Source organism: Monodelphis domestica, chromosome 1, assembly GCF_027887165.1.
Source record: "Monodelphis domestica isolate mMonDom1 chromosome 1, mMonDom1.pri, whole genome shotgun sequence".
Lineage (NCBI taxonomy): Eukaryota > Metazoa > Chordata > Mammalia > Didelphimorphia > Didelphidae > Monodelphis > Monodelphis domestica.
The window spans coordinates 94903358-94918908 of record NC_077227.1 but is presented as its reverse complement, the minus strand read 5'-3'; the positions used below and the strand labels follow the sequence as shown (position 1 = coordinate 94918908).

General features: G+C 41.2%; 1 protein-coding gene and 1 long non-coding RNA gene across 3 annotated transcripts in view; one reads left to right on the top strand and one right to left on the bottom strand.

Annotated features, from left to right (window-relative positions):
- CACUL1 (CDK2 associated cullin domain 1) overlaps positions 1 to 3902 on the bottom strand; it is a 98101-nt gene extending 94199 nt beyond the window's left edge. The window contains exon 1 of one of the 2 annotated variants that reach the window (XM_007478921.2): positions 2932 to 3902. In XM_007478921.2, coding sequence (XP_007478983.1) covers positions 2932 to 3298 — 367 coding nt within the window. In that variant the 5' untranslated portion in view covers positions 3299 to 3902. The remainder of the gene's footprint in view (positions 1 to 2931) is intronic. The other variant, XM_001377037.4, reaches the window with a different exon arrangement.
- On the top strand, positions 2600 to 14220 carry LOC130455159 (uncharacterized). The gene is made up of 4 exons (XR_008913081.1): positions 2600 to 2842; positions 4832 to 4895; positions 5579 to 5653; positions 13989 to 14220. It is a non-coding gene; the product is annotated as an uncharacterized LOC130455159 (long non-coding RNA).
- Positions 14221 to 15551: the final 1331 nt, after the last annotated feature.

Here is a 15551-nt window from a genome sequence, read left to right as displayed (position 1 = left end):
AAAATTTAGTAGAAAGCAAGTTGGTTTAGAAGTTAAAATCCTGGCTCTGCCACTTAATAGTTGTCCAGACTTGGAAAAGTTATATTACCTCAAGTCTGTTTCACCTATAAAATGGAAAAATAAAAATGGTACAGAATACTTCCTGAGATCATGATTAGATTATATACTTTCAAGTGCTCTGCAACTATAAAGGGATATATATAGATATATAGATATAGATATAGATATAGATATAAATATATATAAACCTTTGCAGAGTAAATCTGAAACATTAATTTGAACAAGTTCTCTGAGTTATAAGGCAACCTACTAATATTATCTGCTAGAGTATGAAACAACATTTATACTAAAATTTCATTTAAAAAATTTGATATCTATAAAATTGGTTCTGGAAAATTCAGATCTTAATGAATTCTTCTCTTTAGCTAAAGTCAATCTTTCAATCTTATAATACAATCACTGAGTGAAGTCAGCCCATTTTTTGTCAATTTTACAGTCATACCTGAAGGTATAATGAAGCAGGAACTATTTGCTGAGGACTGCCAGAAAATAAGACTAAATATACAAACAGTGAATGGAATTTACTTTGTAGGTTAACAAACCTAAAGACAGAGGTAAAGATATATTGGCCTAAATCAGAGAAACAACATGTGAAAATCTTTTATGTTAAGTTATATAAGAAAGAAAACAGTCAATTTATCATCTATTTAGGTTGCAGTGATGCACCAAATGTTGTAGTGAGATTAGGAAAGCTTCAATTTTGGGCCTGGCAGCTAGAGAACAGTAAGATAAGCTCCAGGTCAAGGTAGGTCCACAAGTTTATAGACTTGGAATTGGACCTTCTGCAAGTAGGACATCTAGCTTTTTCCAGCAGTTTCATCAGTGTCACTTTAGAGTAAGGCTTTTTAACTTGGTATTATGCACCCCTATGAAATATGGTAAAAAACCTTGGACCCCTTCTCAAAATAATCTTTTTAAATGTATAAAATACAGAGGATTACCAAGGAAACCAATTACAATGAAATATGGTCATCAAATTTTAAAAAGTTAATGGATCCCAGGTTAAGAATTTCCTTAAAGTGATATTAAGTTAACATAAGATTGATCACCAAAGTCTTGGAATGCAGCCTTTTTCAAACATCTTTTTTAAATTTACCATTTTCAAAAGGATATTTGTTGTAGCACAGCTCCACTGGACTAAACATGCAGAAAATGTCTAACAGCAAAATATATATAATATGGAGTGATGAAAAAGAGCAACTATAGGAAATGAGGCTAGAATACCACCAAGAAGAAACATACTTGTCAGTAATGCCATACAAATAAAAAATACCTATATATAAGACCAGCCAGTACACAAACCTGCCACTAATCAATCAGAAATGGAATTCAATCCTAGCTAAGGTTTTAAGCAACATGTGAGACAAACAGGCAGAAGAAAAAAACATTTGTATCTCTTAAGGACTGTATGCATTAACTGGCCTCTTTGCAAACAGATAAACTCCCCTAAAAAATTAGGCAAAGAAATTTTATTCTGGACCTAAATAAACTCAAACATATTTTTCCCCCTGTATTCCTGATCAAATTTTTTTGAAACATCTTTTAATTAGAACATGCAACAGAATAAAAAAAAAAAACTTCACTTTCACTGGCACTTGGTTTTCATTTATTGTTTAACTTTCTCTCCAGCTGGAATGTTTTTCTATTAATATCTATAAGATTAAAAATCAGATCAATTAGCTCTTGTACAAATCAGCCAATTTGCAAGGTGTAAGAAGTGCCAATTTTCTCTACCTGGACCTTAATAATTCAAGAATAAATTACTTATGTACAATCCTTTCCCATCACAACCCACATAAGGATAGCAAGTTAGATATCAACATTATCTTTCAGTAAAAAGAGCAATATGATGCATTACCCCAGTAAAAAACGTATATTCTATAATTAGATGCTTTATTTCAGCCAAATATTTGCTCTGCAGAGTTAATTGGGCAATTACTAGTACAGCTTGACAAAATTAATCAATAACTGAAAACCCAATCTCAAAGTTGCTTTGCCTGATGCCACTGAAAACAAACTTCTTAAAATGACAAAGAAAAACTCCGAATAACTAGTTATGACTGATGTCTTCCATTTAAAAAGTACTGAGGTCTAGGAATATGAAGGAGTTTTTCCAACATTGAGAAAATTAAATAAGACCTCTATTTCAGCAGTTTTAAAAATAAGTAATAAGTCCTTCTAGTTCAAGATGAAAAGACAGGTTTCTAAATCCAAATATACTCACAGTGTTGACCTATTTGTTGATCATTTATTTGTCAGAAAATTTTAACCTCAACAAACACAAACTTCCAACTGGAACAGGTGCTAGAGAAAGTTACTTTCTGGAAGTCGCCTTTGAAAGAGTGAATTACTACCTTCCAAAGTCACATAACTACTTCCAATGAATAAAACATTGTGTTCACTCAGGAAGCAACCCACCCCTCCACGTCTTTAAGTTAAAGGTAGAGAGACCCAGAGGTCACTTGGATTTTCGGCTCCACCAAAATGCACAGGTCTGTTTGTTGGTTGCCAGTGTGAGAGGCTGTCTCTTCCTTGGTCACCGTCGAAGTGGGAAGGTGGCTTCCTCCTCTTCCTACTCCCCCCCCCTCACCCCGCCCCAACCCTCTCAGACTAGACAACGGCCAACCCCACATTCGCCCACTACCGCGGGGGTGGAACTTTAAGAGGGAGATGGGAGAGCAAGAAGAGGAAAGAGCTGCCCCTCAACGTAGGAGAGTTGGGGGTACGAGAACGATCTGCGAACTTGGGGCTCTTGACGATGGACTGCGGCCATTCGGGGCAGGTAATTTTACCGGGCTCGGTTGTAAGAGGCAAACCCCCCAGAGGGGAGACAAAGGAAGGGGTAAAGTGGGGGGTCCGGCAGGGACTCACAGAACTTGGAGGTGGAGGTATTGATGTTGATGGTAGCGCTAGGGGTGGGAGCGGTGGCCGCCTTGGCTGGGGCCGCGTCGCAGCTCTTCATCATCATCATCGTCACCCCGTTGGCCTCGGGCGGAGGTCCCAGCCCTTCCTTAGGGCCCTTCCTCTCGGTGGCAGCCGCTGCCACAGCTAGCAGCTGCACTCCCGGCGGCTCCCGGGGCGAAGAGGAGGAGGAGGAGGTGGGGGGCGGCGGTTGGGGCGGCAACAACCGCCGGTAACCGTCCATGGAGGCCTCCCAGTTGTTGTGGTTCTGGTCGTCCATCATAGCCTCATAGCCGCCACTGCCGCCGCCCTCCTCCTCCTCCATGCTCTCCTCCATGCCGCCGGCCCCGGGGTGCCTCGCAGACCACCCCTCCCCCCCGCCACACACGCACACACGGCCGCACCCCCACCCGGCCCCCTTTCCCAGCCTCCCGCGACACCTGCCGCCTCAACCCAGGGGCAGGGGGCACCACAGCCTCATGGCAGCGCTTACAGCTCCGGAGACAAGGGAGGGACCGGGGGAGGGGGAAGAGCAAAAGAGAGAGAGGAGCCCGAGGAGAGGAGGAGGATGAGCAGGAGAAGGTATTGGAGAAGAGCGTCCAGGATGAGGGAGCCTGAGGAAATTTAGAGAGAGAGCTCTACCGGCGGACGCTCCCAGGCTCTCCTCAGGAACAAGCAAACCGTAAAGCCGCCTGGTGCCATTCACGACATTTTACAGCAGCTCCTGCTGGGCAGTGGGAAGGGGCAGAAGAGGAAGCAAACGGAGGAAGGGAGGAGGGGACCAGGCCCGGCAGAACACGTGGTGCGGACGGAAGGGAAAGGAGGCCGATGGTGAGAGGGGCGTGACCCCCATCATCTGCCCCACGGCACAGGATTGGCCGGAGGCTAGCCAAGCACGCCGCTAGGTGGTCACGTGAAGAGGGAAGGGTGTAGTGTTGATTTAGCAAAGTTCTGATTCTCAATGGCACGACCAATCACTAGCTCGATAACACGTGACGAAGGAAGTGGACTGCGCTTGCGCAATTCCTGGGCCCGGAAGGGCTGCGGAAAGAGGAAGGACTTGATGGTTTCTGGTCTTCCTCGCACTACAATCCCTACCCACCTCCAGTGGGGAGGCCCAATTAATAAAATAGCTTGTTGCTGCCGGTGAGATCTGGTTTAATACAACAGCTTTTGTCTTCGGATTTTCTTTGCAAATACGGAAAATCCACCAACTTCCTCTTCCCTTCCTCCCCTCGTGCAGATTGTAAACCAGCCATGCTGTGCCTTTCTATAAAACTTACTTCGCCTTTTTATAGTTTTATGTAACAATAGAGTTGTTGATCTGTGTTCTTCTCCCTGGAAAGCTGTCCCCAATTAACCTGACTTTACAAACAATATTTTTTACATAATGGAAGTATGTGTTGACTATTACAATCTTTATTTTATATCCTGATGATAGGACTTTTTCCCAAAAAAAAGAAGCAGGATATTGAATTTAGGCTACCATACAGTTGTGTGAAGTAGAAGTTTAAGGGGGTCTTGAAATAACAAGATGTTCCCTTTTTAGCCACTATTCAGAGAGCCAAGAAGTCATCAATGTAAGGCTTTAGAGAAAAAAGGTGGCCCACAAAGCTCCAGCTTACAGAAAAGAAAAAAAAAACTTATTTATAGGAAAATAAAACCCTCAGGTTAAATCACATTATCCTAACATATTTTCCCAGGTCAGTTCCAGCCTTCCTGAAGGGGACATGCTCCAAATTAATCTTTTTTTAGCAAATGACCAAGAGTTGGAGTCTGCATACAAACCCAGAAGAGTTGATGACACATTTTGGGTACAGAGATGATTGGGAGATTGCCAACTCTGACAAGCCACTATTGTGTTTTTCAGAACTTCTAGCCAACTGGTCTCTCAGCAGGAACCCATTTGAATGTCAAATGAACAGGCTGGTCTGGTAAGAGGTGAAGGGACTAAGAATGCAAATTAAAACAGCCAAAAGGTTGCTTATGAAAGAAACTGGGGAAGGGACCTATAGAACAGGGAAGAGGCTATTAGCCTAGCCCAGTGATGGCAAACCTTTTAGAGACAGAGTGCCTGATCCTGTCCCTCCCCCACCACCCCACCCCCAGTGATTGAATGCTATGCCCTGCCTCCCACCTCCACCTCTACCTCCCCCACCCCTTACTCCAGGCAGGTAATGGAGGAAATGTCCTCAGCATTTGGAGAGGGGGAGGGGAACAGTTCTGCCCCAAGTTCCTCTGGCCTTCTAGTAAGGAACTCTGGCAGGTATTTGCAGGTCTTTTTTAGTATGTGTGTCATAGATTCACCATCACTGATCTGGGCTCTGGTTCATAAAATGTATTCCTAAATCACTAGACTACAGTTTTAAACATTTTTAAAACAGAAATTCAAGAGACATCCCCAAATCCCAAAAAGTTGTTTCTGTCTCACTCAGGCCAAAGAAAATTAAGAGATCTTTGTATTCCGAATGGGATGGGGCAATTGTCCTGCAAGGGATTCTATCTTGGAAAGACCAGCTTTATTAACTTTTACTGGGGTCCTAGATGTATTCATTTTGGAGATATTAATATTGCTAATATATTTGAGAATAACACACTAATTTCTCTCTTCACATAGCAAGGATGACCAAAAAAAGAAAACAAGTCAGTGTTGGAATAGCTATGAAAGACAGATACAACCATACACTTAAGTGTAAGTGGAAATGTGATTTTATCCAGCTTTTCCAGATGTCATTTTGAAATTATGCAAGAAAAGTTACTAAGCTACCTATAACCTTTGATCCAACAATCACACTATTAGGAACAATTGTCAACAGGCTTTTACTAAGGACCCACTATGTGCTAGGCTAGGCACTATGCTAAATGTTGGAGATACAAAAGAGAAAAATGTTGGGGATACAAAGATGAAATAGTGCAAGCCTTCAAAGAACTTGTATTTTATCTATAGAAATGACACAGGTATATAAGTAAATGCAAAATATCAGTAAAGGTAGACATTAGGGTAACTCCTTAATCAATTTGGGAAAAAAATATACTTGAATCATCAGAAGATAGTATCAACACAGGATTTATCTCATGAGTGACTGAAGGACTCAGACACACCTCTGGGCCTGTGCATAACACAACAAGGCATTCTAATGGTGGAACCACTGGAATCAGTTCTTGAGCAATAAGTGTGGAAGTGGCTAGAGGGGTGTTGGAAGCAACTCTAACACTAGCACCCTTTTAGTCTAGTGATGACGAACCACTGGCACACATTCCAAATAAGGCACATAGAGACTATGGGCATGCCCATGTCCCTCCCAGGAGGGACTCTGCCCCTCCCTTTCTCCTGCCCCTGTCTGGAATGACGGGCTGGGGAGAAGGGTCCTCCACTTCTGCCACCCGCTAAGTCCCACCCCCTAAAAGATCTCTGCTTTATTTCTGGCCAGCTGCCAGTCTGGGGGGTGACCTCACCTGCCCCCTGCCCTTACCCCCACATGGGTCGCAGCTTGATAGGTAGCCACTGGGAGGCTGGATGCAGGGTCAGGCCCTATGACTGCAGGAGACTGCTTCTCCCCACCAAAAGTAGGCTAGGAGCCAGCCCCATCCCTCCCCCAAAGCAGAGGGGGGCAATTGGTCTCTAAGCCCCCCCTTCACCTACCTCCAGAGAGGCTGGATGCAAGGGTTGGTCCTTCCCTCCCACCAGGAAACTAGCTGGGATCAGCCCCCTCCAACACGGAGGGGGGGGGGGGGGCCACACAGTCTCTAACCTTCCTCCCCCCAGGCTACTTTGGCAATGTTCCCTCACTGCACCCACCCACACCCACACACACACACACACACACACACACACACACACACACACACACACGGCTGGGTGCAAGGAAAGGTCCTTGTGGCCCCAAAAGGTGTTTTGGGAGGAGCTGAGAGCCTGACCCCCCAACATAGCAGGGCAGGGAACAGTACATGGTGGGGGAAGGGGGGCATGGCACACAATCTGGAGGTGGGCAGGGCCCTGCACAGGGTCCCTAAAAGTTTTGTCATCAGTGGTGTAGGTTAAATGTTGGGATGAAATGAGGTACTCAAAAGTAATTGAACATTTTAACAAAAGAGAGTTTACTTTGTCTTAATGCATCAAGAATATGCAACACAGACACAGGGACCCTTATCTTCTCTGGACATGACCATTTCTTATCTCCATCTAGAAATGTATCTGGTCCAGAGGTCATCAGGATATGGCAACTCCCATGGTCTTGGGCACCCATCAATTCTGAGCCCAGACTATCTGTGTCAAGGACTTTTTCTGTTCCCAGATGACCAGGAAAGTGCATCGGGAAAACTGGGACCAACCATAACCCAGGGGCATCATGGACCTGGGTCTACTTCATGCTGTCTAGAAGGGAAAGGAAGATTCATGGGTCAGGTCCCAGAACAGTTTTGTTCTGTTAGAAGAAAGTGCTACAAATTCAAAGTAATTTGAGGAAAGAGTGCATTCAGAATTGGGGGAAGTAAGAAAGACCTCCAATGAAGGAAGTAGCTCTTCAGTGAGTCATTAAGGGAGGTAAAGAACTACAAGAAGAGGGAGCAGCTGGGTGGCTCAGTGGATTGAGAGCCAGGCCTAGAGACAGGAGGTCCTGTGTGACCCTGGGCAAGTCACTTGACTCCCATTGCCTAGCCCTTACCACTCTTCTGCCTTGGAACCAATATGCAGGATTGATTCCAAGATGGAAGGCAAGGGTTTAAATTTAAAAATAATAGAGTTCCAATAGGCAAAAGTAAGGAGGACCAGTATTCATCTCTTTAGTATTCTTACTTTATCTCCCACTCCAATGGATGAATTATATTCCCAGAGAGTGTATACATCTCTCCCTCAGTACCTGGAGGTACTAAAAAGGGTGATTCATTCCATTGGCTTGAGTCCCTACCAATATACTCCTTACCAACATTATCAATTAAGAACAAATTGTTAGCCAACTCTAATTAGCTTTAAAAAATGTTATTTAAAACGCCAAATGGGGTCACAAAGAATTAGAAACTGAAAAATGATTGAACAACAAGAATTTAAGTGGTACAGTAAAAACAGTTGATAAAAAAAAATCATCTTAAAAGTCTGTGACAAGCCAAGTTTCTACCCCAAGTATATAGAGTCCAGAAGAAAGTGGGCTAAAACTTAGCAGAGCACATGTGATTCATAGTTCCTGGTGGCTTAACAAAGCTCCCCCTTAGGTGTATACAATTTCTTTGCTGGGCTTATGGAACTGTGAAACAAAAGTCCTATCTGTCCTTTGCTCTCAATCCCGGGATGTAATTGGGAAGATGGGAAGTCCAGCATCCTCTGGACCCCTCAAAACTCACAAGATCCTCCTCTGAGCAAGGTGGGAAGGGAGGAGGGACTTGGGTCAATGCTAAAGGAGAATTCTCTCCTTCTCCATGAAGGAGTTCCTTCTCAGGGGTTTTAAATGAATGCCACATTTGCCCTAGCCTTTCAAATGGATCTGGTTCTAACTAGCTTAGTAATTTATAGATGCATACTGAAATCTAGCTAATTTTCCTTAGTTTATCATGACACTATTCTTGTGCAATGTCAGTTTGAGAGACTTTTAATTGATTTAATGACAATCATAGTAGTAGCTAGAATTTAGGTTTGCAAGGTACTTTACAAATATTATCTCATTTTATCTTCACAGCAACCCTGGGAAGTAGGGACTATTATTATCCCCAGTTACAAATGAGGAAACTGAGATAGACAAGTAACTTGCCTAAGGTTACATGGCTAGAAAATGTCTGTGTTTGGATTTGAACCCAGGTTCTTCCTGACTCTAGGTCCACTACTCTATCCACTGCCTCACAGTCCATGATCTCACCAAGTTAAGATATATAGGCTAAAATGGGGTAAAGTGATTTTGACTGGTCCTTTATACTAGCATGGAAGGATGGGAGAGACAGTGTTGTATATAGAGAACAGCAATTAGACAAGTTTGGCCAGATTGTGGAGTACATAAAGGTCAGTAATGTAAAAATCAATTTATGTAAAAAAGTAATTTGTATTTTATCCTAGATACAATAGTTTCTGTGATTAGAGGGATGAAATAGTTATATATATATATACACTCTAGGAATATTATAAGATTAAAATTAATATCCAATAACTCCAAGCATTATATTTTGTAAGGTTAATTAATAATCACTTAAAGTAGAAAGAAAATAAACTAAAAGAAAAAGAAGTTCAAACCTAATTATCTAACAAAAAGTAAACCCATGTGTGTAGATACTCCTGCCTGGCATAAAGCCAGCTTTCCCAGCCACATTAAGGGGAAAAGAGAGAGAGGGCAGATTCCATTGGAAAATGGTGCTTGTAGAAATCTCTCAGATTTACATGCCTAGTTTCCCCCAATGAATCAATACATATAAACAACGTATGTCTAAAGATCTGTAACTAGCAATACATACAACATTGCAGTTTCTAAAGGGAAATTACAATAATTTGGGGATAAGAGAAATAAAAGAGAGAACAAAACCAATGATTGCTAGGTGCATTGACAAAAAGCTAATTAGGGGGCAGTCCCCTTTGGCAAAGGAGTACACATCCAAAATAAATGTGTTCAGCACCCCACAGTTCAATGCACTACATCCCAAAATTCATTCTGGATCTTTTGGTGCAATGTATGGTTTCTGCAGGCTTATTTATGGCACCTTCTCCAAACAGTTCACTTTCTTAATTCAAGGAGGTAGCAAGTTTCTTATCCTAAAATTGCTCTAAAAAGAATTTAAACTTTGCATTATAAAATAATAATACAACCCTCCTGAGGAGGGTGTTGACTAACAGATGGATCACCCCAGGATACATGGCTGAGTTATGAGGTATATGAATTATCACGACCCCCCACGGGAGTCCTATATTATTTATCTATGGGTAATAACCTGAGATGGAGAGAGGAGGCTAAGGAAATGGGTGAATAATAATGACTCAAAGGCAAAAGTTGAAACACATGGGGAGTAACGTGAACTCCGAGGAAATAAGAGGAATAAGAGAATAGGTGGGGAGTACCAACTCCTTGATACTCCTATAGACAAGAGAGTCTGCTTTGGGGGCAATAGCATCGCTAGAAAAAGGGGGGAGTCACAACTTCTTGGTGCCTCCTATATACAAGACAGTCTGAGCATTAGTAGGAGGCACTGGGGGCAATCGCGTCGCTAGGAAAGAAATATAGTGAAACAAAAGAGGTAAAAGGAGAGGAGGGAAAGAGAGAGAAGGTAAGAGAAAAAGTAAGTTTCACACTAGTTCCCTGATATTTATTGAAGGTTTTAGGAATGTGGATTGGGAGGAGATCAACAAATATGTAACATGACATAGGTCTTAACATTGGTTGAATTCACGATGACGAGATCAAAGAGGTAGAGAGTAATCCAACCCGCACTTTGCAAATAAATGTAGTCCCAGTGAGGGCCCTAATTGAACCGCACTTTACAAATGAATGTACTCCGAGCCAAGGCAGCTTGGCTGCCAAGGCCCAGCCTATGCTAGAGCTTCGGACTGCCCCTTTCCATACAATGAACATCAAGAGGTCTGACCATGTGTCTGGTAAGACAATATCAATACATCAGTCATACTTCCCAGATGCTAACATGCCTGGTATACTACATGAATAATTGTCAAAAAAAAACCAAAAACATAAAAACCCAAATAAAAGGAAAAAAGCAACTTCTGGATGAAATATAAAATATCAAAGTCTCGTGTGTAAAAAGGAAGGAAGGAAGAATAAGCCCATAACATGTCTTTGAACCAGGACTTGATTAAAGTGATTAATATACCACAAGCCTGTAGTAGCAATTATGCACTTATGCAATTGGGAGTCAAGCCTATAGAAATTTGCCATACCATAAAAGAAAAAAGGAACTAGATTTTGAAGCAGAAGGGAAATAGCATTCCCTGGTCTGATTTTACCTTTGTTCTCAGGAATAGGGGAGCCAAAATGTCAGCCAAACTAAGGTACTTGGTAGAAATCTGGATTTGGCACAGGGAAATCCTGAGTCTGACTTGTCAAATAGCTGCTTCCTCGAACCTCAAAATAAGTTCAAGTCTCCTGTCTTGGCAGGATCTCATCAATCCCACCGGAATTGGTTGGTCTCCTTGACCTTGTGCTCCTAAGCACTGTGTAGGTTAACTTTGTGCTCCTAGGCACTGTGCAGTGGCTCTTTTGTGATCCCTTTGCCTGGAATCAGACACAATCATTCACCAAAGTCCTATATTATTTAACAATCAGTGGCAGGTTTCCATAGTCTAAAGCTTTGGGGTATGCATTGACATTAGAGCTAATTGACATTTTAAAATTATCCTAGTGCAAAATTAAAAAAAAAAAAAACATTAATACTGTTAACATGTGCTTCAAATACAAAAAATGAGAGAAAAAAAGAAAACTCAACTACTCTATTGCACATACAAGGATAAACAATAATAACATTTTTTAAAAATCAAAAATATATAGTTCACAATCAGTCATGTACTGGGTTAGCCAAGGAGAGGCATAATACAAAGGTTTCTCACTCAAAAATGAGATCCATTTCCTTTTTAATTTGGCCATGATCCACAGTGTGAGTACACAGGACTTTCACCAAGTAACAGCTTTTTAAAACAGTGGTGCAGAAGCTAATTCACATTCAAAGAAGTACCAAAATCACAAGAGCCCATTTAATGGCAATAGCAAATAAACCTGCTATCATTAGGATTCAAAGTAGTCTTTCTGTGACATTTAAAAAGCCTTTGAAGCTCATGAATACTTGTCACAAGTTCTCCAGATCTATATTTACCAAGGTTGAAAGATATATTTATTTATATATATATATATATTATAATAATATATAATAAATAATAAAATAAATAATAAAAAATAAATATATATATATATTTATTTATTTATTTACCAAGTCTATTACTGCCATCTTTCTAAAATTTTTCAGGAGAGCCCAGAATAAAACCTCTGAACTGCTGATGAAAACCTTCTGGGTCTAAAATGTCACCAAGAATCTAGATCATTCTGGTGGAAGAGTAGAGTAAGCTTAAGAGTTACAAATATAAAAACCATCCAGGAGCCACTAGGCTTCATGGGAAATCTTCCCTGTGGGAGCCTTCCAGGGATTACTAAGCCCTCTGGGAAAATCTTCCCACCTCCTGGATGAGATTATAATCCATCACGGGATAACCAAGCTCCTTGGGAAACCTCCCCCCTCTGGCATGAGACTGTAACAGCCATAAAAGGCATGTATTTATATGTCCCATCCATTGCAATGTAGAGGATAGGAATACAATAGTGAAAATCACTTCTAATGTCTCATCCATTACATTTTTATAAATGCAGAGGTGGGAAATACAATAGTACTATTACACTTCACTTTAACTACTAAATGGACCCTTACCTTTTGTTACAAACAACTCAAAGGTAGGCAAATGATCAGTTAGTGGTAGTGATGTCACTAGATATGTAAAAATCACTTCTGAAGACCCCTTAAAATCAATTGAGATTTTTAGCTCATTAAATTCTCCAAAGATTGTATACATATTGTAATCAGTTTGGTGGAGTCCATCCATCATCATCTATGTGACAATTAACAAAGGCAAAAAGAAAAGGCCATTTAGGCGACATGTGACCTTGATGGATCTGATCTGGTGACAAAATACAGTATCCATAAGGACCTAAGCTTTTGCCACAGAAAAGTGTTTGTCCAAGTTGTTTATGAACTTTTATAATGGTATTTTCTCCTCCAGCCCAGTTATATGGGGAGGATACAAATAAAGGCAATGTATCAGGACATATAGCTAAATGGCAAAAACACAGTAGCTGAAAATAACATAGTATAACCAAAGATATCAGATTAGATTAACATGTGAACTTAAAAAACAAAATTGAATTTTAAAGCAAACAATCAGCAAATACAATAAGCATGACAAGCTACGGTTACTCAGTGTTAATAAAAGGTATAACGTGAGCAATCAATCCAAGAGTTCTTTTCTTCAATGCTGATAGCTGCATTACAGAGACTTCTTCACTATTTGGAGGGGAACAAACTGAAACAGTTAAAACATCAGTAAGGCAAATGAAGTCTGAAAAGACTTAAAATTTACCTCCACACTCTTGAAGGTTCCTTCCCCTCCTGTGTATCATTATCCATCTGGATTCCTTTGGTCATACTTCTGGGTTCCCCATACCTGCACTGAGCATAGTGTGGACAAACCCCATATTGGATGTGTTGCAGAGACTAGGCAGGCCAAAATGACAAGGGGGTATAGGAAGATGAATCCCCCCTCTGAATCTTGAGATTACTCAAGCTATCAACTGAAAGGTATCCTATCAATAAAAGAACCCCCAGGAATGGCAGCAAGAAAAGACATCCTAAAACTTTGAGTTGTGTGAGCTCAGTAATGCTCTCCGAGAATGGGAGCTGTTTGAGATAAGCAAGAAACTGGGCCATGCTTTTAAATCTAATTATTAAATTGGTTGTAAATCTGCTTTCTGTCTGTAAGTGGTGCTACACTAGTATGTACTGTTAAGTAAAGTTAAGAGATTGGGAAGAGTAACCTTCCTTCCCCTCCTCCCCTAGAGACAAAAAACCAGGGAGTACAAAAGGGTGTTTGAGTAGAGAATACAGGCTCCATCTAATGTTTGGGTTAGGAGTCCAGAGGCTAATTTCTAAAATTCTGGCTTTTAAATCCACTGATCTGCCCCCCCTATTATGCTGGGTTTTAGGGTCTAGAGGGTGGCATGGGAGACCCCCCATGTGGGCTAACCCCTTAGTTTCCACCCTCTCAGGCAGGAATGTGAAAAAAACAACAACAAAAAAAAACCAAGACTCAGCTTGGAACCTGGGGGGTGGGGGGTGGGGCAACATATAAAGAGCTGCAAGTTAGAAGTTCAAGCAGCTAGCTATTGCATGCTTGAGACCTATGTGGGGGTGGGGAGAAGGGATGTAGCCACACGAGGAGAAAGGGAGCCAGTGCCACCTCAGCTGTTAGCAATATAGGGGAAACTTACACTTTACCTTTCACACAGGAACCCCAGCTAATGTGTTCAAGAGATGCAGCAGATGGGCAGCAGGCTCGGCTTCTATCATGGGTGGGTCCCCACCACAGAAGAGAGTCCTCCAGAGGTAGGGCAAAAAGCTGGAGCCGGAGAGAAACATGGTTTTAAGCTACTCACTATCTTTACTCAAAGACTTTTCCCAAAGAAGATAAACAATTCTATTCTCCATAGTGGTCAGCAAAAAATGTACAATTTAAATTAATATTCAATAACTCCAAGTATTATATTTTATAAGGTCTATTAATAATCACTTGAAATAGAAAGAAAATAAACTAAAAGAAATAGAAGTTCAAACCTAATTATCTAACAAAAAGTAAATCCATGTGTGTAGATTCTCCTGGCTGGCATAAAGCCAGCTTTCCCAGCCATGATCAGGGGAAAAGAGAGAGAGGACAGAACTACACAAAATTTATATCTTCCCTATGTTAGCATGTAACATGAGAAGGAACAGGGAAGCTGGGAAAGAGTTCCTGGGGAGCAAATCCTAATTACACAATATCATTCTAGGGGCATCTAGGTGACTCAGTGGATAGAGTCAGGCTTAGACATGGGAGGTCCTGGGTTCAAATCTGTCCTCAGATACTTTCTAGTTCTATTTCCCTGGGCAAGTCACTTAGCCCCAATCGCCTAGCTCTTATCACTCTTCTGCCTTGGAACTCATACTTAGTATTGATTCTAAGAAGGCAAAGGTTTGTTTTTTTTTTTTTTTAATTAAAAAAATATCATTCCAGCAGATATTTCAAAAATAGACTGTGGAGTGGGGAAACAAGGCAAAGAAATTAATAAGGAGACGGTTTCAAGATGCCAGGCAAAGGTGATGAAGACTTAAATTTAGAGTAGTCATATAAGTGAAAAGGTGGGAATAGAAGAAAAAGTCTAAGTAGAAGTGAAATTGAGATGTGGCAAGTTTTTGGATTCAGACATAATTGTAACTGATTGGAAGAATTGTCATGGATGATCCACCATTGTAAACCTGGGTGATTGAAAGGGTGATGGTGCTCTTAATAGAAATAGGGAAGTTGGGAATTGGGAGAAGATTTAGGGAAAAGATAATGAGTTCCATATATTAGATGTGTTGCCTCTGAGGCACCCCTATGGAGATGTGGTATGCCTGGAGCTTAGGTGAAAGATGAAAGTCAGCTATATAGATTTGGAAGTCATTTACACAAAGATTATAATTAAATTCATGGAAACTGATGAGATCACCAAGATAGATTGTTGAAAGCCAAAAAAAAGAGGCCGGGCTAGATTCCTGGGATACACCCAAGTAAGGTATGCAGGATAGATAAAGTTCCAGCAGAGGAAACTGATATGGATGGATCCACCAGGTAAGAAAAGAAGGAGGTTAGATCAATGTCTTGAAATACCAGAGAGGAAAACCTATACAGGAGAAAGGGATGGTCAATAGTATCAAATGATGCAAAAAGATCCAGAAGACTAAGGACTAAGAAAAAGACCCCATAACTTACATGTACAGAGATATGGAGAGCTTGGTAATCTTGGAAAGAGATGCCTCAGCTGAGTGGTGGAGTC